This window comes from Anomaloglossus baeobatrachus, chromosome 12, assembly GCF_048569485.1.
Source record: "Anomaloglossus baeobatrachus isolate aAnoBae1 chromosome 12, aAnoBae1.hap1, whole genome shotgun sequence".
NCBI lineage: Eukaryota > Metazoa > Chordata > Amphibia > Anura > Aromobatidae > Anomaloglossus > Anomaloglossus baeobatrachus.
The window spans coordinates 134,766,516-134,790,679 of NC_134364.1; the positions used below are offsets into that span (position 1 = coordinate 134,766,516).

Sequence of the window (24,164 nt, forward strand, 5' to 3'; positions counted from 1 at the left end):
GATGACTCGTTCTACGTCATACACACAGGCCACCATTGAGGTCATGAGCAGGCGCACTATAATACTTTTATCTGCCTGCTCATGACCTCAATGGTGGCCTGTGTGTATGACGTAGAACGAGTCATCCACACAAGCTTCAGAAGGAGGACAAAGATGGCCGAAAGAGGAGGCACGAGACCCAGAGAACAGACGCCCATCTGACCAGTCTGCTCCGCACCGACCGTTAGGTGAGTAGTATAAACATCCGGTGACCGGTTCCCTTTAACTGATCACATGGGGATGTTGGACCGCCACTGGTATGTGAAGGGTGGTCAGTATTAGTGATGGAAAACCTGTGTAAGGGTATGATCACACAGGGCGTTTGTGATGCATGATCTCTCGCAGTAAAACTTTATCTTGTGGCAGCAAATCTGGTGGTTTTCTGCGGCTTCTATGGCTTTTTTTTTTTTTTTTATTGCAGTTTTTGCCTTTCCTCAATGATTTGTAAGTGATGGGCAGAACCCACGCGGGTTCAAAAGTGCCCAAATACTGGGCCTGATACTCTGGTAATTTATAACAAAAAGAACACAGCAAGGGCTCTATACTTTAATGAGTCTCCAGCGCGCCTGTAACTGCTCACTGCCGCTCATTCTTCTTCCAGGACCGCTCATTAGCCTCATGCATATTCACTGCTTCCCCCGCCACCGGCATCTGTGATTGCTTGCAATCAGACAGCGCTTCCACCCTGAGTGGTATAAAAATAAATGAGAAAATATAAATTGGCCTAGGGTCCCCCAATATTATGACACCCAGCACAGATGAAGCATATGACTGCAGCCCCAGACGTGCGCTTTTCTTGGCTGTGTGTCAAAATAAGAGGAACCACATGCAGCTTTTTATTTTTTATTATAATAATAATGACACTGTCATACAGGCTGGGGGTGCATCTGACTGCAACCAATCACAGACTCCAGTGGTGGTGGGGAAGCAGTGAATATGCATGAGGCTAATTAGCGGTCCTGGAAGTAGGAGGGGCTGCGGGAGCAGGTACAGCCGCATCGGAGACTGGCGCGCTTGCTTTATTTTTACATTTATTTATTTATTACCAGAATGCTGGATCCAGATCATTCCCGGCCCAGGCCCGGCACCCGGGTACTTTTGAACCCCGTGGGTCTGGACTTGGTCCGGCCATCACAGAAGTTGGAAAAAAAGGCAGTCAAAAATGCTGTAAAAACACCATAAAAACTGCAACAAAAGCATGGCCAAAAACCATACGAAAAACACAGACAAGCACCAGGAAACCCCCGGGAGACTTCTGCCACAAGATCAGGTTTTGGTCAGGGGAAAAAAAACTCCATGTGAACACCGCCTCAGGGTGAAAAACTGCGGCAACAACGCTGAAAAGAATCCACCTGCTCATTCTCACAAGAACCACAGAGGGCGACAAAATAGGGAAAATGCACCTTGGGCCGTGGTTTTGTCGTGGTTTTGTCGTGTTTTTTTTTTTTTTTTCTGTGCAGTTTCGTCACAAAACCTGAAGTGAAAGTGTAACCATCAGATTCATTTTTATTTGGTAAATCAATAGTGCGAATGAAAATAACCAACTGTGTAATGTATATTATCAGACAACATGGCTCCATTCTCTGCCAGAACTGGTCAGTCATTATCAAAGTTATCAATTCTGAGGTAAAATCTGAATAGTGAAGACTTTCCCATCACTGAGAGGAGAGGGCCGCTGTTACTGAGGAGATTGTCTATAGATAGAGGACGAGGGGCGGAGGTCTGCCTCCCGGCTCTCTCCACGGCCTCCCGGCTCTCTCCACGGTCCTCCCGGCTCTCTCCACGGTCCTCCCGGCTCTCTCCACGGTCCTCCCGGCTCTCTCCACGGTCCTCCCGGCTCTCTCCACGGTCCTCCCGGCTCTCTCCACGGTCCTCCCGGCTCCTCCCTCCATCATAGTTTCCTCAGCACCATCTCCGCTCAGTAATATGAAAGTCTTCACGGACTACAGATCTGACCTCACAATTGTGACTTTTGCTGATGGCTGATCAGTTCTGGCAGAGGAGGATACCGGCCTCTTACCTCTGAGCCTCATACACACAATATAACAGGTCGGAATCCCTCCTTTACATGCACATGGACTACAGTTGTGTTATTTCTCTTGTAGCATCGATTATCTTTATCATCTGGACCACCATGAAGTTCCGCCTCGTGGACTGTCAGTCGGTGAGTTACTCTGAGTGATCTTACAAATGACAGCACAGTGGTCCTTACACATGTACCATGGCTGTGACTGGTGACCTGTAAGGACAGTACAGTGGTCCTTACACATGTACCATGGATGTGACTGGTGACCTGTAAGGACAGAACAGTGGTCCTTAGTGTACCATGGCTGTGACTGGTGACCTGTAAGGACAGGAGAGTGGTCCTTAGTGTACCATGGCTGTGACTGGTGACCTGTAAGGACAGGACAGTGGTCCTTACACATGTACCATGGCTGTGACTGGTGACCTGTAAGGACAGAACAGTGGTCCTTAGTGTACCATGGCTGTGACTGGTGACCTGTAAGGACAGAAGAATGGTCCTTAGTGTACCATGGCTGTGACTGGTGACCTGTAAGGACAGAACAGTGGTCCTTAGTGTACCATGGCTGTGACTGGTGACCTGTAAGGACAGAACAATGGTCCTTAGTGTACCATGGCTGTGACTGGTGACCTGTAAGGACAGAACAGTGGTCCTTAGTGTACCATGGCTGTGACTGGTGACCTGTAAGGACAGAACAGTGGTCCTTAGTGTACCATGGCTGTGACTGGTGACCTGTAAGGACAGAACAGTGGTCCTTAGTGTACCATGGCTGTGACTGGTGACCTGTAAGGACAGAACAGTGGTCCTTAGTGTACCATGGCTGTGACTGGTGACCTGTAAGGACAGAACAGTGGTCCTTAGTGTACCATGGCTGTGACTGGTGACCTGTAAGGACAGAAGAATGGTCCTTAGTGTACCATGGCTGTGACTGGTGACCTGTAAGGACAGAACAGTGGTCCTTAGTGTACCATGGCTGTGACTGGTGACCTGTAAGGACAGCACAGTGGTCCTTAGTGTACCATTGCTGTGACTGGTGACCTGTAAGGACAGAACAATGGTCCTTGGTGTACCATGGCTGTGACTGGTGACCTGTAAGGACAGAACAGTGGTCCTTAGTGTACCATGGCTGTGACTGGTGACCTGTAAGGACAGGACAGTGGTCCTTAGTGTACCATGGCTGTGACTGGTGACCTGTAAGGACAGGACAGTGGCCCTTAGTGTACCATGGCTGTCACTGGGTGACCTGTAAGGACAGGACAGTGATCCTTAGTGTACCATGGCTGTGACTGGTGACCTGTAAGGACAGAACAGTGGTCCTTAGTGTACCATGGCTGTGACTGGTGACCTGTAAGGACAGGACAGTGGTCCTTAGTGTACCATGGCTGTGACTGGTGACCTGTAAGGACAGGACAGTGGTCCTTAGTGTACCATGGCTGTGACTGGTGACCTGTAAGGACAGAACAGTGGTCCTTAGTGTACCATGGCTGTCACTGGGTGACCTGTAAGGACAGAACAGTGGTCCTTACACATGTACCATGGCTGTGACTGGTGACCTGTAAGGACAGGACAGTGGCCCTTAGTGTACCATGGCTGTCACTGGGTGACCTGTAAGGACAGAACAGTGGTCCTTAGTGTACCATGGCTGTGACTGGTGACCTGTAAGGACAGGACAGTGGTCCTTAGTGTACCATGGCTGTGACTGGTGACCTGTAAGGACAGAACAGTGGTCCTTAGTGTACCATTGCTGTGACTGGTGACCTGTAAGGACAGAACAGTGGTCCTTAGTGTACCATGGCTGTGACTGGTGACCTGTAAGGACAGAACAGTGGTCCTTAGTGTACCATGGCTGTGACTGGTGACCTGTAAGGACAGAGGACCGGTTTTCTTCAGCGCTCTATTGGGAGACCCAGACGATTGGGGTATAGCTGCTGCCCTCTGGAGGCCACACAAAGCACTACACTAAAAAGTGCAAGGCCCCTCCCCCTCTGGCTATACCCCCCCGTGGTATCACGGGTTCTCCAGTTTTAGCTTTGTGTGCGAAGGAGGTCAGACATCCACGCATAGCTCCACAGATTTTAGTCAGCAGTAGCTGCTGACTATTTCGGATGGAAGAAAAGAGGACACATATAGTGTCCCCAGCATGCTCCCTTCTCACCCCTGGATGGTGTTGTAAGGTTGAGGTACCTATTGCTGGTACGGAGGCTGGAGCCCACATGCTGTTTTCCTTCCACATCCCCCTGAGGGGCTCTGTGGAAGTGGGATCCTGCCGGCCTCAAAGCTCTGATGCCGGGCTCCATCCACAGACCCATTTGAACCTGCTGGATACGGAGCTGGAGTACCGTTCAGGGACATGGCCCTGCACCATTACAGGTACTCTGTGTCCCCGTACACACGGGCACAGCACACTCCAGACTTGCTGGGTGTGCTAGTGCGCCGGGGACAGTAAAGGGTTACAGTCACTGCAGCCTTGCTGAGTGACTTTGTGTTTTGGGAACTACCGCGCCGGACGCTCCGGGAGCGGCGGCGCGGCTGGGACTTGTAGTTCGCCGGGGACTGGGCGCCGACCGCGCTTTTACGGCGGCGGCGCTTATAACTCCAGTCCCCGGCTTCTGCGGCCTAGTGCCGCTTCGTTCCCGCCCCCTCCCTGTCACTCAGGGAAGGGGACAGGCGCTGAACAATCAGCAGCGCCGAGGGCTGGAGCCTTTTTACATGCTCCAGCCCTCTCACTGCACACTGTCGGGCGCCGGATTCCCGCTCTGCCTTGGGGGCACGCCCACGGCCCGCCCCTCCTCACACGAGCTGGGGAAGAAGCCGGCAGCCATTACAGAGCTCGGGGCACCAAGGCAGGACAGTGGCGTTCATACACCCGCTTATAGGCGGGCGGTAAGGGCACACATAGTGCTGACCACAATATATATGCAGTGTATACATGTGTTGTTTTTAACTGCATAGGTCGCTATATGCCCGCTTGGGGAGCGACTCATCAGCAGCAGGAAAGCAGGTGTGCTAAAGCACAGGCTTTCTAGGCTGCTTGTTTTGCACGACTGAGGTGTTCATTTGTGTTTATGCTGATATGCTATACATTGCACTGTACAGTCGCTAGTCTTAGCTATATTCTCCTGGAATGGCTAGACTACAGCAGCAGAAAACCAAGGGTGCTGGGGCACAGGTTTTTTTCTATGCTGCTTGTATTGCATGGGCTGCAGTGTGCATTTGTACTTGTGCTTGTATGCTATACATTGCACTGTATGGTCACTCTTCTGGGCTATATTCCCCTAGATGACCAGTCTACAGCAGCAGAAGAGCAGAGGTGCCAGGGCACAGGCTTCTATGCTGCTTGTATTGCATGTGCTGCAGTGTTCATTTGTACTTGTGCTTGTATGCTATACATTGCACTGTAGGGTCACTCTTCTGGGCTATATTCCCCTAGATGACTAGTATACAGCAGCAGAAGAGCAGGGGTGCCAGGGCACAGGCTTCTATGCTGCTTGTATTGCTTGTGCTGCAGTGGTCATTTGTACTTTATGCCTGTATGCTATACATTGCAATGTACGGTCACCAATCTTGGCTATATACTTCTAGATAGCTAGTCGGCAGCGGCAAAAAAGCAACACAGTTTTCAGTGCTGTTTTTACTACATGGGATGCTGTTCATGACACCGTCCCATTGTGTGCATGCTCCCCTGTAGCACGTCGTCTGCCGGGGTCTCTAGCACTTCATCTGCCGGGGCTCTACTAGTTGTGGCCAAAGAAACCTCCTGTCAACCCTGTCCATGGACAGGGACGGAGTAGTCATAATTTAGAGACTTGCTCCCATGGGCAATCTACTTGAACAAAAGGCAGCTCTTCAGGGCTTTGATTCTGACATCTCTCTCAATCCGGATACACCGGGTGGTAACGCCATACGGAATGATCCTATACCGTCCACCAATGGAAGGTTGGATCTTCCTCCCTCAGCTCCCCCAGTGGAGATAGGAGACGAACAGGAGAAGTTCCTTTTCAGTGTCTCACGCAGATATTGAGTATTTTTCTGGCAGAAGCAGTCCAGGAACACCACGCTTACCAGATAAGCGTCTTCTCCAAACGTTTTTAGGATACACGTTATCCCTTTTTTCCCCTGACGTGGTCAGCGCTGGACCCAGGGTCCAAAGGTGGATTCTCCAATCTCCAGGCTTGCATATAGAGCCATAGTTGCACTGGAGATGGGGCTTCACTTAAAGATGCCATTCACAGACAGATGGACTCTGGTTGAAATCTGTCTAGGAGGCTATCGGCGTGTCGGTTGCTCCGGCATTCACAGCCGTATAGGCAACCTAACCTTTTCAGCGGTTCTTGCGCAGCTGGCCTTGAGCACATGTACATCTGTACCGCAGAGGCGTCCGTAACTCCGCAATGTCTGCACTGCGACTTACCCTATTAATGCTGTCCTAAAAGTACAGTCGAGGTTTCGGTCCTTCCCAAGCTCGGGCAGGTCCCAATTGTCCTCGTGCAAAAGGGCTACAAAACCTCAGACGGGCTCAGATTCCGGCCGGGCTCAATCACGCCCAAAGAAGGCAGCCAGAGGAACCGCTACCAAGGCGGTCTCCTCATGACTCTCAGCTCTCTCCCTCTCTCCGCATCCGCGGTTGATGGCAGACTCCCCCGCCTTTGGCGACATTTAGCTGCCACAGGTCACAGACCGGTGGGTGACGGACATTGTGCTCACGTGCACAGGACAGTGTTCTGTTCTCGTCCTCCGACTCCATTCTTCAGAACGGCCCCACCTCTCCACCGAGCAGATGCCCTGCTGCAGGCGGTGGACGCTCTAAGAGCAGAAGGAGTGGTGATCCCTGTCCCCCCTCAGGAACGAGGGCGAGGGTTTGTACTCCAATCTCTTTGTGGCTCCAAAAATGGACGGTTCCTTCCGTCCTGTTCTGGTTCTGAAACTGCTCAACGAGCATGCGAACGCCAGGCGGTTCCGGATGGGATCCCTCCGATCCGTCATTGCCTCAATGTCTCGAGGAGACTTCCTTGCCTCAACAGACATCAAAGATGCCTATCTCCACGTGCCAATTGCTACGGAGCACCAACGTTTTCTACGTTTTGTGATAGGAGACGAACATCTTCTGTTCGTAGCTCTGCCATTCAGTCTGGCGGAGTGATTCCGTACTTGGACGATCTACTCGTCAAAGCAACCTCCCTCGAGGCATGCCAACGCAGCCTGAATGTTACGCTGGAGACTCTCCAGACTTTCGGGTGGATCATCAATTTGGCAAGGTCAAATCTGTCTCCGACTCAATCACTAACGTATCTCGGCATGGAGTTTCATACTCTATCAGCCATAGTGAAGCTTCCGCTGAACCAGCAGCGTTCACTGTGGACAGAGGTGCAGTCTCTCCTTCAAGGCCAGTCGCACCCCGTAAGGCGCCTCATGCACTTCCTAAGGAAGATGGTGGCAGCCATCGAGGCAGTTCTCTTTGCGCAGTTTCATCTGCGCCAACGGCAATCGGACATTCTCCGCAAATGGGATGGGCAGTCAACCTCCCTGGACGGGAAGTCTCCCTTTCCCTGACGGCCGAGGACTCTCTGCAATAGTGGCTTATTCCCACCTCATTGCCATAGCCCCCATCCTGGGCAGTGGTCACGACAGATACGAGTCTGTCAGGGTGGGGAGCAGTTTGTCTCCGCCACATGGCTCAGGGGACGTGGACTCAGCAGGAGTCCACCCTTCAGTTCGATGTGCTGGAAATCGGGGCAGGGTATCTTACCCTATTAGCTTTCCAAAAGTGGCTAGAAGGGAGCAGATCCGAATCCAGTCGGACATCTCCACAGCGGTGGCATACATCAACCACCAAGGAGGGACACGCAGTCAGCAGCCTTCCAGGAAGTCCGGCGAATCCTCATGTGGGTGGAGGACACAGCATCCACCATATCCGCAGTTCACATCCCGGGCGTAGAAAACTGGGAAGCAGGCTTCCTCAGTCGCCAGGGCATGGACGCGGGGGAATGGTCCCTTCACCCGGACGTGTTTCAGAAAATCTGTTGCCGCTGGGGGGGGGCCGGACGTCGACCTAATGGCGTCTCGGCACACCAACAAGGTCCCGGCATTTATGGCACGATCGCGCGATCACAGAGCTCTGGCGGCAGACGCCTTAGTGCAAGATTGGTCGCAGTTCCGGCTCACATATGTGTTTCCACCTCTGGCACTCTTGCCCAGAGTACTGCGCAAAAATCAGATCCGATTGCAGCCGCGTCATACTCGTCGCACCAGACTGGCCGAGGAGATCGTGGTACCCGGATCTGTGGCATCTCACTGTCGGCCGACCGGGGTCACTACCAGACCGACCAGACTTACTGTCTCAAGGGCCGTTTTCTCCATCGGAATTCTGCGGCCCTGAACCTGACTGTGTGGCTTGTGTGTCCTGGATCCTAGCGTCTTCAGGATTATCCCAAGGGGTCGTTGCCACCATGAGACAGGCTAGGAAGCCCACGTCTGCTAAGATCTACCACAGAACGTGGAAGATTTTCTTAATCTGGTGCTCTACTCAGGGAGTGTCTCCCTGGCCATTTGCATTGCCTATCTTTCTTTCCTTCCTACAATAGGAGTTAGAAAAGGGCTTGTCGCTAGACTCCCTCAAAGGGCAAGTCTCAGCACTATCCGTGTTCTTTCAGAAGCGTCTAGCACGTCTTTCTAAGGTGCGCACGTTCCCGCAGGGGGTTTGTCATATCGTACCCCCGTACAAGGGGCCGTTGGATCCATGGGATCTGAACAGGGTTCTAGTTGCTCTCCAGAAGCCGCCTTTCGAGCCTCTGAAGGAAGTTTCTTTTTCTCGCCTGTCACAGAAGGTGGCGTTTCTCGTTGCGATCACATCGCTTCGGCGAGTGTCTGAGCTGGCAGCTCTGTCATCCAAGGCTCCCTTCCTGGTGTTTTCACCAGGACAAGGTAGTGCTGCGCATCATTCCGGAGTTTCTCCCTAAGGTAGTATCCTCGTTTCATCTTAATCAGGATATCTCCTTACCGTCCTTTTGCACTCATCCGGTTCACCGGTATGAGAATGATTTACGTTTGCTAGATCTGGTGAGAGCACCCAGAATCTACATTTCACGCACGGCGCCCGTACGCCGTTCCGATGCCCTTGTCGCTGGTACGCGCAAGAGGTTGCAGGCTTCTAAAGCCACCCTGGCTCGATGGATCAAAGAACCAATTCTGGAAGCCTACCGTTTTGCAGGGCTTCCGGTTCTTTCAGGGCTGAAAGCCCATTCAACCAGAGCCGTGAGTGCGTCCTGGGCGCTACGACACCAGGCTTCGGCTCAACAGGTGTGCCAGGCAACTACCTGGTCGAGTCTGCACACTTTCACCAAACATTTTCAGGTGCATACCTATGCTTCGGCGGATGCCAGCTTAGGTAGAAGAGTCCTGCGGGCGGCAGTGACATCCCCGTAGGGGAGGGCTGTTTTGCAGCTCTAACATGAGGTATCTCTTTACCCACCCAGGGACAGCTTTTGGATGTCCCAATCGTCTGGGTCTCCCAATAGAGCGCTGAAGAAGAAGGGAATTTTGTTACTTACCGTAAATTCCTTTTCTTCTAGCTCTTATTGGGAGACCCAGCACCCGCCCTGTTGTCCTTCGGGATTTCTTGGTTGTTTGCGGGTACACATGTTGTTCATGTTGAACGGTTTTTCAGTTCTCCGACGTTATTCGGAGTTAATTTGTTTAAACCAGTTATTGGCTTCCTCCTTCTTGCTTTGGCACTAAAACTGGAGAACCCGTGATACCACGGGGGGGTATAGCCAGAGGGGGAGGGGCCTTGCACTTTTTAGTGTAGTGCTTTGTGTGGCCTCCAGAGGGCAGCAGCTATACCCCAATCGTCTGGGTCTCCCAATAAGAGCTAGAAGAAAAGGAATTTACGGTAAGTAACAAAATTCCCTTCTTCCCTTCTGACACCTGTGTTCTTGATTACTGAAATTCCTCATAAAACAACAATTTTAATGCAAAAGTCCACTACTAACAGAATCTGTCGGCAGGCTTTTGCTTGATGTAGGGGAAGCGGCCCTGATTCCAGCGATGTCACGTGGGTTACCGGGTGCAGCAGTTGTGACACAGAATTCTTAGATGTAACACATAGAAAAGAGCTCAGAAGGCTAACCCCGCCCCCAGCAAAGCTCTCTGTGTACATTGTATAGTGACAATGAGCTGCTAATCAGTGCTGGGGTGTGATAGGACCAGGATGCATATCGGCACCTGGCCCAGCAGTGATAATTATTGCTGATAAAACAATCGTTATATTCACACACATCCCTGAAATCTGTCTCAGCCTTTATCTCATGCTCCCCTCCAGATACACAGAAAAAACCTGCTGACCCTTTATAGTAAATGATCCCAGTTCTTGCTCCTCTTGGCAATGAATGCCTGCCTTACTGACTGGTTTTCTGCTATCTGTTATCAATCCTATGTGTTACACTCACTGTTATGTCAGAGCTGACCGATCGCTGCTCTGGAGGACACGTAGCGGCCATAGCTGGAGATGTTCCTTGCCGATAGTGATGTATTGATCTGTATTGTTAATGTAGATGAATGTATTTGATATTTTCTCTTGTCAGGACTGGCAGGAGCTGTGGGTGGACGATGCGATCTGGCGCCTGCTGTTCTCGATGATCTTGTTTGTGATAATGGTTCTATGGAGGCCGTCTGCAAACAATCAGCGGTGAGTTACTAAATAGTATAACTGATGGCTGTGCTCAGGAGGACTGACCATCGGGCGCTCCTGGGACGTCTACAATCAGCAGTGAGTTACTAAATAGTATAACTGATGGCTGTGCTCGGGAGGACTGACCATCGGGCGCTCCTGGGACGTCTGCAATCAGCGGTGAGTTACTAAATAGTATAACTGATGGCTGTGCTCAGGAGGACTGACCATCGGGCGCTCCTGGGATGTCTGCAATCAGAGGTGAGTTACTAAATAGTATAACTGATGGCTGTGCTCGGGAGGACTGACCATCGGGCGCTCCTGGGACGTCTGCAATCAGCAGTGAGTTACTAAATAGTATAACTGATGGCTGTGCTCGGGAGGACTGACCATCGGGTGCTCCTGGGACGTCTGCAATCAGAGGTGAGATACTAAATAGTATAACTGATGGCTGTGCTCGGGAGGACTGACCATCGGGCGCTCCTGGGATGTCTGCAATCAGAGGTGAGTAAATAGTATAACTGATGGCTGTGCTCGGGAGGACTGACCATCGGGCGCTCCTGGGACGTCTGCAATCAGCGGTGAGTTACTAAATAGTATAACTGATGGCTGTGCTCGGGAGGACTGACCATCGGGCGCTCCTGGGACGTCTGCAATCAGCGGTGAGTTACTAAATAGTATAACTGATGGCTGTGCTCGGGAGCACTGACCATCGGGCGCTCCTGGGACGTCTGCAATCAGAGGTGTTACTAAATAGTATAACTGATGGCTGTGCTCGGGAGGACTGACCATCGGGTGCTCCTGGGACGTCTACAATCAGAGGTGAGATACTAAATAGTATAACTGATGGCTGTGTTCGGGAGGACTGACCATCGGGTGCTCCTGGGACGTCTACAATCAGAGGTGAGTTACTAAATAGTATAACTGATGGCTGTGCTCGGGAGGACTGACCATCGGGCGCTCCTGGGACGTCTACAATCAGAGGTGAGTTACTAAATAGTATAACTGATGGCTGTGCTCGGGAGGACTGACCATCGGGTGCTCCTGGGACGTCTACAATCAGCGGTGAGTTACTAAATAGTATAACTGATGGCTGTGCTCGGGAGGACTGATCATCGGGCGCTCCTGGGATGTCTGCAATCAGCGGTGAGTTACTAAATAGTATAACTGATGGCTGTGCTCGGGAGGACTGACCATCGGGTGCTCCTGGGACGTCTGCAATCAGAGGTGAGATACTAAATAGTATAACTGATGGCTGTGCTCGGGAGGACTGACCATCGGGTGCTCCTGGGACGTCTACAATCAGAGGTGAGATACTAAATAGTATAACTGATGGCTGTGCTCGGGAGGACTGATCATCGGGTGCTCCTGGGACGTCTACAATCAGAGGTGAGATACTAAATAGTATAACTGATGGCTGTGCTCGGGAGGACTGACCATCGGGCGCTCCTGGGACGTCTGCAATCAGAGGTGAGTTACTAAATAGTATAACTGATGGCTGTGCTCGGGAGGACTGACCATCGGGCGCTCCTGGGACGTCTGCAATCAGAGGTGATATACTAAATAGTATAACTGATGGCTGTGCTCGGGAGGACTGACCATCGGGCGCTCCTGGGACGTCTGCAATCAGAGGTGAGATACTAAATAGTATAACTGATGGCTGTGCTCGGGAGGACTGACCATCGGGCGCTCCTGGAACGTCTGCAATCAGAGGTGAGTTACTAAATAGTATAACTGATGGCTGTGCTCGGGAGGACTGACCATCGGGTGCTCCTGGGACGTCTGCAATCAGAGGTGAGTTACTAAATAGTATAACTGATGGCTGTGCTCGGGAGGACTGACCATCGGGTGCTCCTGGGACGTCTGCAATCAGAGGTGATATACTAAATAGTATAACTGATGGCTGTGCTCGGGAGGACTGACCATCGGGCGCTCCTGGAACGTCTGCAATCAGAGGTGAGTTACTAAATAGTATAGCTGATGGCTGTGCTCGGGAGGACTGACCATCGGGTGCTCCTGGGACGTCTGCAATCAGAGGTGAGTTACTAAATAGTATAACTGATGGCTGTGCTCGGGAGGACTGACCATCGGGTGCTCCTGGGATGTCTGCAAACAATCAGCGGTGAGTTACTAAATAGTATAACTGATGGCTGTGCTCGGGAGGACTGCCCATCGGGCGCTCCTGGGATGTCTGCAATCAGAGGTGAGTAAATAGTATAACTGATGGCTGTGCTCGGGAGGACTGACCATCGGGTGCTCCTGGGACGTCTACAATCAGAGGTGAGTTACTAAATAGTATAACTGATGGCTGTGCTCGGGAGGACTGACCATCGGGCGCTCCTGGGACGTCTACAATCAGAGGTGAGTTACTAAATAGTATAACTGATGGCTGTGCTCGGGAGGACTGACCATCGGGTGCTCCTGGGACGTCTACAATCAGCGGTGAGTTACTAAATAGTATAACTGATGGCTGTGCTCGGGAGGACTGATCATCGGGCGCTCCTGGGATGTCTGCAATCAGCGGTGAGTTACTAAATAGTATAACTGATGGCTGTGCTCGGGAGGACTGACCATCGGGCGCTCCTGGAACGTCTGCAATCAGAGGTGAGTTACTAAATAGTATAACTGATGGCTGTGCTCGGGAGGACTGACCATCGGGTGCTCCTGGGACGTCTGCAATCAGAGGTGAGTTACTAAATAGTATAACTGATGGCTGTGCTCGGGAGGACTGACCATCGGGTGCTCCTGGGACATCTGCAATCAGAGGTGATATACTAAATAGTATAACTGATGGCTGTGCTCGGGAGGACTGACCATCGGGCGCTCCTGGAACGTCTGCAATCAGAGGTGAGTTACTAAATAGTATAGCTGATGGCTGTGCTCGGGAGGACTGACCATCGGGTGCTCCTGGGACGTCTGCAATCAGAGGTGAGTTACTAAATAGTATAACTGATGGCTGTGCTCGGGAGGACTGACCATCGGGTGCTCCTGGGATGTCTGCAAACAATCAGCGGTGAGTTACTAAATAGTATAACTGATGGCTGTGCTCGGGAGGACTGCCCATCGGGCGCTCCTGGGATGTCTGCAATCAGAGGTGAGTAAATAGTATAACTGATGGCTGTGCTCGGGAGGACTGACCATCGGGTGCTCCTGGGACGTCTGCAATCAGAGGTGAGATACTAAATAGTATAACTGATGGCTGTGCTCGGGAGGACTGATCATCGGGCGCTCCTGGGATGTCTGCAATCAGAGGTGAGTAAATAGTATAACTGATGGCTGTGCTCGGGAGGACTGATCATCGGGTGCTCCTGGGACGTCTACAATCAGAGGTGAGATACTAAATAGTATAACTGATGGCTGTGCTCGGGAGGACTGACCATCGGGCGCTCCTGGGACGTCTGCAATCAGAGGTGAGTTACTAAATAGTATAACTGATGGCTGTGCTCGGGAGGACTGACCATCGGGCGCTCCTGGGACGTCTGCAATCAGAGGTGAGTTACTAAATAGTATAACTGATGGCTGTGCTCGGGAGGACTGACCATCGGGCGCTCCTGGGACATCTGCAATCAGAGGTGAGTTACTAAATAGTATAACTGATGGCTGTGCTCGGGAGGACTGATCATCGGGTGCTCCTGGGACGTCTACAATCAGAGGTGAGTTACTAAATAGTATAACTGATGGCTGTGCTCGGGAGGACTGATCATCGGGTGCTCCTGGGACGTCTGCAATCAGCGGTGAGTTACTAAATAGTATAACTGATGGCTGTGCTCGGGAGGACTGACCATCGGGTGCTCCTGGGGCGTCTGCAATCAATCAGAGGTGAGTTACTAAATAGTGTAACTGATGGCTGTGCTCGGGAGGACTGATCATCGGGTGCTCCTGGGACGTCTACAATCAGAGGTGAGATACTAAATAGTATAACTGATGTCTGTGCTCGGGAGGACTGACCATCGGGCGCTCCTGGGACGTCTGCAATCAGAGGTGAGTTACTAAATAGTATAACTGATGGCTGTGCTCGGGAGGACTGACCATCGGGTGCTCCTGGGATGTCTGCAATCAGAGGTGATATACTAAATAGTATAACTGATGGCTGTGCTCGGGAGGACTGACCATCGGGCGCTCCTGGGACGTTTGGGTACTAAATGCAGTAAATAATGGATTATTTCTTTTTCGCTCCTAATTGGGAGACCCAGACAGTGGGTGTATAGCTACTGCCTCTGGAGGCCGCACAAAGAACTACACTTAAAAGTGTAAGGCCCCTCCCCTTCTGGCTATACACCCTCCCGTAGGAGTACAGATTCCTCAGTTTTAGCTTTGTGCGCAAGGAGGTCAGACACGCACGCATAGCTCCATTGTTTTTAGTCAGCAGCAGCTGCTGACTATGTCGGATGGAAGAAAAGAGGACACATATAGTGTCCCCAGCATGCTCCCTTCTCACCCCACTTATGTCGGAGGTGTTTGTAAGGTTGAGGTACCCATTGCGGGTACGGCGGCAGGAGCCCACATGCTGATTCCTTCCCCATCCCTTTTTACAGGGCTCTGGGTGAAGTGGGATTTACCGGTCTCCAGGCACAGAGACCGTGCTCCATCTACAGCCCCTGGAGAAGATGCTGGATGGAGCGGAGTACATCAGGGACATGGCCCTGCATCCTCAAGGTACTCTGTGTCCCCGTGTATCTGGCGCTCACACCGCAGCATGCTGGGTGTTGTAGTGCGCCGGGGGACATCAGCGCTGCGGCGCCTGTGCCATGGCCTCATTCAGCTTTGCTGAAGCAGGCACATTTATGGGAATAGGCCGCGCCGGCCGCTGGGACTGCGGCGCGGCTGGCACTTGTAGTGCGCCGGGGACTTCAGCGCGGCCTGCGCTTTTACGGCGGCCGCGCTGATAACTACAGTCCCCGGCTTTTGCGGCCTGCTTCCTTTCGTTCCCGCCCCCACACCTGCCAGTCAGGAGAGGGGCGGGACGCTGCCACGTCCAGAACTCGGTCGCGCCGGCCGCTCGAACAGCGGCGCGGCTGGCACTTGCGGTGCGCCGGGGACTTCAGCGCGGCCCGCGCTTTTACGGCGGCCGCGCTGATAACTCGAGTCCCCGGCTTTTGCGGCCTGCTTTCGTTCGTTCCCGCCCACAGACCTGCCAGTCAGGAGAGGGGCGGGACGCTGGCCAGTGCATCAGCGCTGAGGGCTGGAGTCGTTTTTTACATACTCCAGCCCTCACAGTCAGCACAGAGGGGACACTGTTCCCGCACTTTTGTTTGGGAACTCCCACGGACCGCCCCTCTCCACAGTAGCCGGCAGCCATTCTTGCTGACACGCTGAGCTGCAGAGGGGAGCCGGGGAGACCCAGACAAGGCATTCTGCAGCCTCTTACCCGCTGTTCAGCGGGCGGTAAGCAGCCCTCAGGGCTCACCCCCTCTTGTGCTCGTAGTATTCTTAGTATTTTGTTGTTACAAATACTTGGTATTACATAGCGCTGGTCGCCCTTTGGCTATAGACTCTCTCACATGCAGAGAGCCAGCAGCATGTCGCCCGTAAAACGCAAGGGTGCCAAGGCACAGACATTGTATGCTTCCTGCACCGCATGTGGGACTTTTCTACCGGCAGGCTCCACGGACCCCCATTGTGTGCAGTGCTCGGCCCCTGCGGCGCTTGCACAGTCGGGACCTCTGCTGGACGTGTCCCAGGGTGTACCACCTGTGAATGCTGTCCAGGTGACAGGAACTGAGTTTGCAGCTTTTGCTGACAGAATGTCTCTCACTATGTCACAAATTCTTGACACATTGCGAGCTAGGCCTGTACTTCAGACCACGGACACTGTGCATGTATTGCCCCCTGGTCCCCCTCAGCTCCTAGCTCCGGGACGGGCATCTACACCTCAGGGTGAAGACTCTGACTCGGACGATGGCCCCGGGCAGCCTAAGCGGGCTCGTTATGACGGGCCTTCACATTCATCTCAATGGTCTGGATCCCAGCGGGATGAATCTATGGGTGATGAGGCGGACTTAACTGATCAGGATTCGGATCCTGGGACCGCTCTCAATCTAGATACACCAGATGGTGACGCAATAGTTAATGATCTTATATTTAACATCAATAAGATGTTGAATATTTCCCCACCAGCTCCTCCTGTAGAGGAGTCAGCTTCGCAGCACGAGAGAATCCATTTCAGATACCCTAAGCGTACATTAAGCACTTTTCTGGACCACGCTGACTTCAGAGACGCAATCCAGAAACCCCACGCTTATCCTGAAAGGCGTTTTCCTAAACGACTTAAAGATACACGCTACCCTTTTCCCTCTGAAGTGGTCAAGGGTTGGACCCAGTGTCCAAAAGTGGATCCTCCAATTTCCAGGCTTGCAGCCAGATCCTTGGTTGCTGTTGAAGATGGAGCGGCACTTAAAGATGCCACTGACAGGCAGATGGAGCTCTGGCTGAAATCCATCTATGAAGCGATTGGAGCGTCATTAGCGCCTTCTTTTGCGGCCGTATGGGCACTCCAAGCTATCACGGCCGGGCTTGCGCGAGTCGACTCAGTCACACGTGCATTTGCCCCGCAGGTAGCACCATTGACCTCGCAAATGGCGGCATTTGCGTCGTACGCGATTAATGCTGTTCTTGACGCTACAAGCCGCACGGCAGTGGCGTCAGCCAACTCAGTTGTTTTGCGTAGGGCTCTGTGGTTGAGACATTGGAAAGCAGATTCTCATTCCAAGAAGTGCTTAACCAATTTGCCTTTTTCTCGTGACCGATTGTTTGGAGAGCGTTTGGATGAAATCATCAAACACTCCAAGGGTAAGGACTCTTCCTTACCGCAACACAGACAAAACAAGCCCCAACAGAGGAGGGGTCAGTCTGGTTATCGGTCCTTTCGAGGACAGGGCAGGTCCCAATTCGCCTCGTCAAAAAAGACTCAAAAGGACCAGAGACGTTCAAATTCTTGGAGGTCTCAGTCACGCCCAAAAAGACCAGCCGGAGGAACCGTTGCCAAAACGACGTCCTCCTGACTTGCGGTCTCCGATGCCCACACCCGCGGTCGGTGGGAGGCTGTCCCACTTTGGCGACATTTGGCTAGCAAATGTCAAAGACCGTTGGGTGAGAGATATTCTATCTCACGGGTACAGGATAGAGTTCGGTTCTCGTCCGCCAACTCGTTTCTTCAGAACTTCTCCACCACCAGACCGAGCCGACGCTCTGTTGCAGGCGGTGGCCGCTCTAAAGGCGGAAGGAGTGGTGACCTCCGTCCCTCTTCAGGAACAGGGTCACGGTTTTTACTCCAATCTGTTTGTGGTCCCAAAAAAGGACGGATCGTATCGTCCCGTCCTGGATCTGAAGTTGCTCAACAGACACGTAAAAGTCAGGAGGTTCCGGATGGAATCCCTACGCTCCGTCATAGCCTCAATGTCTCAGGGAGATTTTCTAGCATCAATAGACATCAAAGATGCGTATCTCCACGTGCCGATTGCACCAGAGCATCAGCGTTTCCTACGTTTCGTCATACACGACGAGCACCTACAGTTCGTAGCGTTACCCTTCGGTCTGGCAACAGCCCCCCGGGTCTTCACCAAAGTCATGGCAGCAGTAGTAGCTGTTCTGCACTCGCAGGGTCACTCGGTCATCCCGTACCTAGACGACCTGCTTATAAAGGCATCCTCTCAAGAAGCATGCCAACACAGTCTGAAGGTGGCGCTAGACACTCTCCAGACTTTCGGGTGGATTATCAACTTTCCAAAGTCTCATCTAACCCCGACCCAATCTCTGACTTATCTTGGCATGGAGTTTCATACTCTATCAGCGATAGTGAGGCTTCCACTGGACAAGCAGTGCTCGCTACGGACTGGAGTGCAATCTCTCCTTCAGAGCCAGTCGCACTCACTGAGGCGCCTCATGCATTTCCTAGGAAAGATGGTAGCAGCAATGGAGGCAGTCCCGTTCGCGCAGTTTCATCTGCGCCCTCTCCAATGGGACATTCTGCGCCAATGGGATGGGAAATCGACGTCCCTCGACAGGACTGTCTCCCTCTCTCAGACTGCCAAGGATTCTCTACGTTGGTGGCTTTTCCCCAACTCATTGTCACAGGGAAAGTCGTTCCTTCCCCCGTCCTGGGCAGTGGTCACGACAGATGCGAGCCTATCAGGGTGGGGAGCGGTGTTTCTCCACCACAGGGCTCAGGGGACGTGGACTCAGGAAGAGTCCACCTTGCAGATCAATGTTCTGGAAATCAGAGCAATCTACCTTGCCCTGCGAGCCTTCCAACAATGGCTGGAAGGCAAGCAGATTCGGATTCAGTCGGACAATTCCACGGCGGTGGCGTACATCAACCACCAAGGGGGAACACGCAGTCGCCAAGCTTTTCAAGAAGTCCAGCGGATTTTGACATGGGTGGAAAGCAGAGCGTCCACCATATCTGCAGTTCACATCCCAGGCGTGGAAAACTGGGAAGCAGACTTTCTCAGTCGCCAGGGCATGGACGCAGGAGAATGGTCCCTTCACCCGGACGTGTTTCAACAGATCTGTTGCCGCTGGGGGTCGCCGGACGTCGATCTGATGGCGTCACGGCACAACAACAAGGTCCCAGTTTTCATGGCACGGTCTCACGATCACCGAGCGCTGGCGGCAGACGCCTTGGTTCAGGATTGGTCGCAATTCCGACTCCCCTATGTGTTCCCACCTCTAGCATTGTTACCCAGAGTTCTCCGGAAAATCAAGTCCGACTGCCAGCGAGCCATACTCGTCGCTCCAAATTGGCCAAGAAGGTCGTGGTACCCGGATCTGTGGCATCTCACGGTAGGCCAACCGTGGGCACTACCAGACCGTCCAGATCTGCTGTCTCAAGGGCCGTTTTTCCATCTGAATTCTGCGGCCCTGAACCTGACTGTGTGGCCATTGAGTCCTGGATCCTAGCGGCCTCAGGTTTATCTCAGGCAGTTGTTGCCACAATGAGACAGGCTAGAAAACCATCCTCAGCTAAGATCTATCACAGGACGTGGAAGATTTTCTTAGCGTGGTGCTTGGCTCAAGGGTTTTCTCCCTGGCCATTTGCATTGCCAATTTTTCTTTCCTTCCTGCAGTCTGGGTTGGAAAAAGGTTTGTCCCTTAGCTCGCTTAAGGGTCAAGTCTCCGCGTTATCCGTATTCTTTCAGAAGCGCTTGGCACAGCTTTCTAAAGTACGCACGTTTCTCCAAGGAGTTTGTCATATCGTTCCTCCTTACAGACGGCCATTGGAACCCTGGGATCTGAACAAGGTTCTCCTTGCTCTTCAAAAGCCGCCTTTCGAGCCTTTGAAAGAGGTTCCCCTTTCTCGGCTTTCACAAAAGGTAGTTTTTCTTGTAGCGGTCACGTCTCTTCGAAGAGTGTCCGAGCTGGCGGCGTTATCTTGCAAATCTCCCTTCCTGGTATTTCACCAAGACAAGGTAGTACTGCGTCCAATTCCAGAGTTTTCTCCCAAGGTGGTTTCTTCCTTTCATCTCAATCAGGATATCACTTTGCCATCTTTGTGTCCGCATCCAGCATCTCAATCAGGATATCACTTTGCCATCTTTGTGTCCGCATCCAGTTCACCAATTTGAAAAGGGTTTACATCTGTTGGACCTGGTGAGAGCACTCAGGATTTACATTTCTCGCACGGCGCCTCTACGCCGTTCGGATGCGCTCTTTGTCCTAGTCGCTGGTCAGCATAAGGGATCGCAAGCTTCCAAATCCACCCTGGCGCGGTGGATCAAGGAACCAATTCTTCACACATACCGTTCTGCTGGGCTTCCGATTCCATCTGGACTGAAGGCCCATTCTACCAGAGCCGTTGGTGCGTCCTGGGCGTTGCGGCATCAGGCTACGGCTCAGCAAGTGTGCCAGGCGGCTACCTGGTCGAGTCTGCACACGTTTACCAAACACTATCAAGTGCATACCTACGCTTCGGCAGACGCCAGCCTAGGTAGACAGGTCCTTCAGGCGGCGGTGGCCCACCTGTAGGAAGAGGCTGTATGACAGCCCGTTCATGTGGTATCTTTTTACCCACCCAGGGACTGCTTTTGGACGTCCCACTGTCTGGGTCTCCCAATTAGGAGCGAAAAAGAAGAAGGGAATTTTGTTTACTTACCGTAAATTCCTTTTCTTCTAGCTCCAATTGGGAGACCCAGCACCCGCCCTATCTGTTTTTAGGGTTTCGTTTTTTCGGGTGCACATGTTGTTCACGTTGTTTCTTAAGTTCTCCGATCTAGTTATCGGATTGAATTTGTTTTTGAAACTGTTATTGGCTTTCCTCCTTCTTGCTTTGGTACTAAAACTGAGGAATCTGTACTCCTACGGGAGGGTGTATAGCCAGAAGGGGAGGGGCCTTACACTTTTAAGTGTAGTTCTTTGTGCGGCCTCCAGAGGCAGTAGCTATACACCCACTGTCTGGGTCTCCCAATTGGAGCTAGAAGAAAAGGAATTTACGGTAAGTAAACAAAATTCCCTTCTTCTGCTCCCTTTTCACTTGCCAGATCTTGCTGTAAGTAAAATCTAGATGGACGACCGCTGGGTTTTGTATTCTCCTAGCGATTAGGAGTTGCCAGGACTCCACAGACAGACCTTTCAGGGTACATGGTCACGATAGACCAGCTGTGTCATGGACCCGGCAGGTCTGGACCTGCAGGGCAGCGAGTTTGCTCGGCAGGAGCCCACAATCCGGTCTCAAGCAGCTGCGGTCTCTTCTGTTCTCCCTGCGGAGGATGCTTGCAAACAATTGCCATGCTGTGGCTCAGCAAAGTCGCACTGCAGGTCAGTGTTTCCTGCAAAGATAACAAGCACAGGGGGAACAGGATTTATAGAAATCCATCCACTGTGCTTGTACTGTACACCGCAGCGCTTTGCACGCAGCTGAAGCATGCAGTGAGCCCGGATTGTGGCACGCACCCTTATACTGATCACATCCATTCTCCGCTTCAAAATCAACTACACTATACTTTCTCTGACACCTCATTGGGGGACACCGGACCATGGGTGTTATGCTGCTTATCCATAGGAGGACACTAAGTAGATGCAAAGATGTTAGCTCCTCCCCTGCAGTATACACCCCCTGGCCGGGCCAGGCTACTTCAGTTTTAGCTTAGTGTCTGTAGGAGGCACATCTCTGCAGAATACTGCAGCAAGAATTTTTTGTTTCTTCAGCGCTCTATTGGGAGACCCAGACGATTGGGGTATAGCTACTGCCCTCTGGAGGCCACACAAAGCACTACATTAAAAGTGCAAGGCCCCTCCCCCTCTGGCTATACCCCCCCGTGGTATCACGGGTTCTCCAGTTTTAGCTTTGTGTGCGAAGGAGGTCAGACATTCCATGCATAGCTCCACAGATTTTAGTCAGCAGTAGCTGCTGACTGTTTCGGATGGAAGAAAAGAGGACACATATAGTGTCCCCAGCATGCTCCCTTCTCACCCCTGGATGGTGTTGTAAGGTTGAGGTACCTATTGCTGGTACAGGGCTGGAGCCTGACATGCTGTTTTCCTTCCACATCCCCTGGTAGGGCTCTGTGGAAGTGGGATCCTGCCGGCCTCTCAGCTCTGATGCCGGGCTCCATCCACAGACCCATTAGAACCTGATGGATTCGGAGCAGGAGTACGATCAGGGACAGGCCCTGCATCATACAGGTACTCTGTGTCCCCGGCAGGCACAGACACACTCCGGGCTGGCTGGGTGTTGTAGTGCGCCGGGGACCGCAATGTTGGAGTTATGTCCCTACAGATTACTGGGGGATGTTTTGTGTATGGGAACGCAGCGCCGACCCCCTCTGGACCGGGCGGCGCTGCTGTGACTTGTGGTGCGCCGGGGATCCGCCGTCCGCGCTTTTACGGCGGCGGCGGTTATAACTTTAGTCCCCGGCTTTTTGGGCCTAGGACGCCGGCAGCTCCGTTTCGTTCCCGCCCCCACCCTGTCATTCAGGGTAGGGGAGAGACGCTGTTCGCAAGCAGCGACGAGGGCTGGAGCCTGATTTACATGCTCCAGCCCTCACACTATGCACAGAGGGAAGCAGGCTTCCCGCTCTTGGCCAGGAACGCCCAGGGCCCGCCCCCCTTCCTCTCTAGAGACGCCGGCAGCCATTACATGCATGCCTGGCTGGAGGAAGGACGCAAGGCTCTGGGAGACCTGGACTAGGGGCTATCTGGCGACCACACACCCGCTTTTTAAGCGGGCGGTAAGCGTTTTTTCTGTGCTGGTCCCTCTAGTGCCTCACTGTGTATCAGTGTACTGGATACAGTTATATAGATATTGTATTTCTTGCACTGTGAGGTGCGCTTCTGGCTGCATATCCCAGATCGCTCTGTGGAAGCAGCAACATGTCATCCTCAAAACGCAAGGCGGCCAAGGCAAAAAGGGCTGTGTATACTGCGTGTGCTGCATGTGGGGCTAATCTACCAGCAGGCTCTGATGACCCCCATTGTGTGCAATGCTCCGACCCGGTGCTGCTTCGCCAGCCGGAGTCAGGAGAGGTAGCGACCCAGGCTGAGACGCTTGTAAGTTCTGCCCCGGTGACAGGGACGGACTTTGCAGTTTTTGCAGATAATATGTCTGTATCTATGGCAAAAATCCTTGAGACCTTGCAATCTATGCATGGGGCTCAGTCTCTGGGCACGGCGAGGCCTCTGTCCTCAGGTCCCCCTTACTTGGAATGTATCCAGCCCACAGGGGGGTCCCCGGCTTCACAGGCCGAGGATTATGACTCAGATGATGGCCCCAGCCACCCTAAGCGAGCTCGCTGGGAAAGACCCTCGACGTCTTCACACTGCTCAGGGTCTCAGCGCAATCAGTCTCCCTGTGATGTGTCTGATGAGAGTGATCAGGAATCCACTCCTGGAACCCCTCTCAACCTGGATACCCCGGATGGGGATGCCATGGTAGACGACCTTATCTCAGCCATCAATAGGCTGTTGGATATTTCTCCCCCAGCCCCTTCAGCAGAAGAGGCGGCTGCGGAGCAGGAAAAGTTTTGTTTCCTTTATCCCAAGCGTAAATTGAGTGCTTTGTTAGATCACTCTGACTTCAGAGAATCAATTCAGAAGCACGACGCTCACCCAGAAAGGCGTTTCTCTAAACGATCTAAAGATACGCGTTTCCCTTTCCCCCCTGAGGTGGTCAAGCGCTGGACACAGTGTCCAAAGGTGGACCCCCCGATTTCCAAACTTGCAGCTAGATCCATAGTTGCAGTGGAGGATGGCGCTTCACTTAAAGATGCCAATGACAGACAGATGGACCTTTGGTTAAAATCTGTCTATGAAGCTATAGGCGCGTCATTTGCTCCGGCATTCGCAGCCGTCTGGGCACTCCAGGCTATTTCAGCTGGCTTAGCAAAGGTGGATGCTATCATACATCCAGCGGTGCCGCAAGTGGCGCACCTTACCACGCAGATGTCGGCGTTTGCGTCTTACGCTATCAATGCGGTCCTAGAATCTACCAGTCGCACCTCAATG

The 24,164-nt window shown here is 52.5% G+C and overlaps 1 protein-coding gene across 1 annotated transcript in view; it reads left to right on the forward strand.

Moving 5' to 3' along the window:
• The window catches only part of TMEM87A (transmembrane protein 87A), a 141,767-nt gene that overhangs the window by 60,181 nt on the left and 57,422 nt on the right, over nt 1-24,164 (forward strand). Inside the window, 2 exon segments of the mRNA XM_075331210.1 lie at nt 2,145-2,203; nt 10,642-10,745. Of these exon segments, the coding sequence (XP_075187325.1) occupies nt 2,145-2,203; nt 10,642-10,745 (163 nt within the window).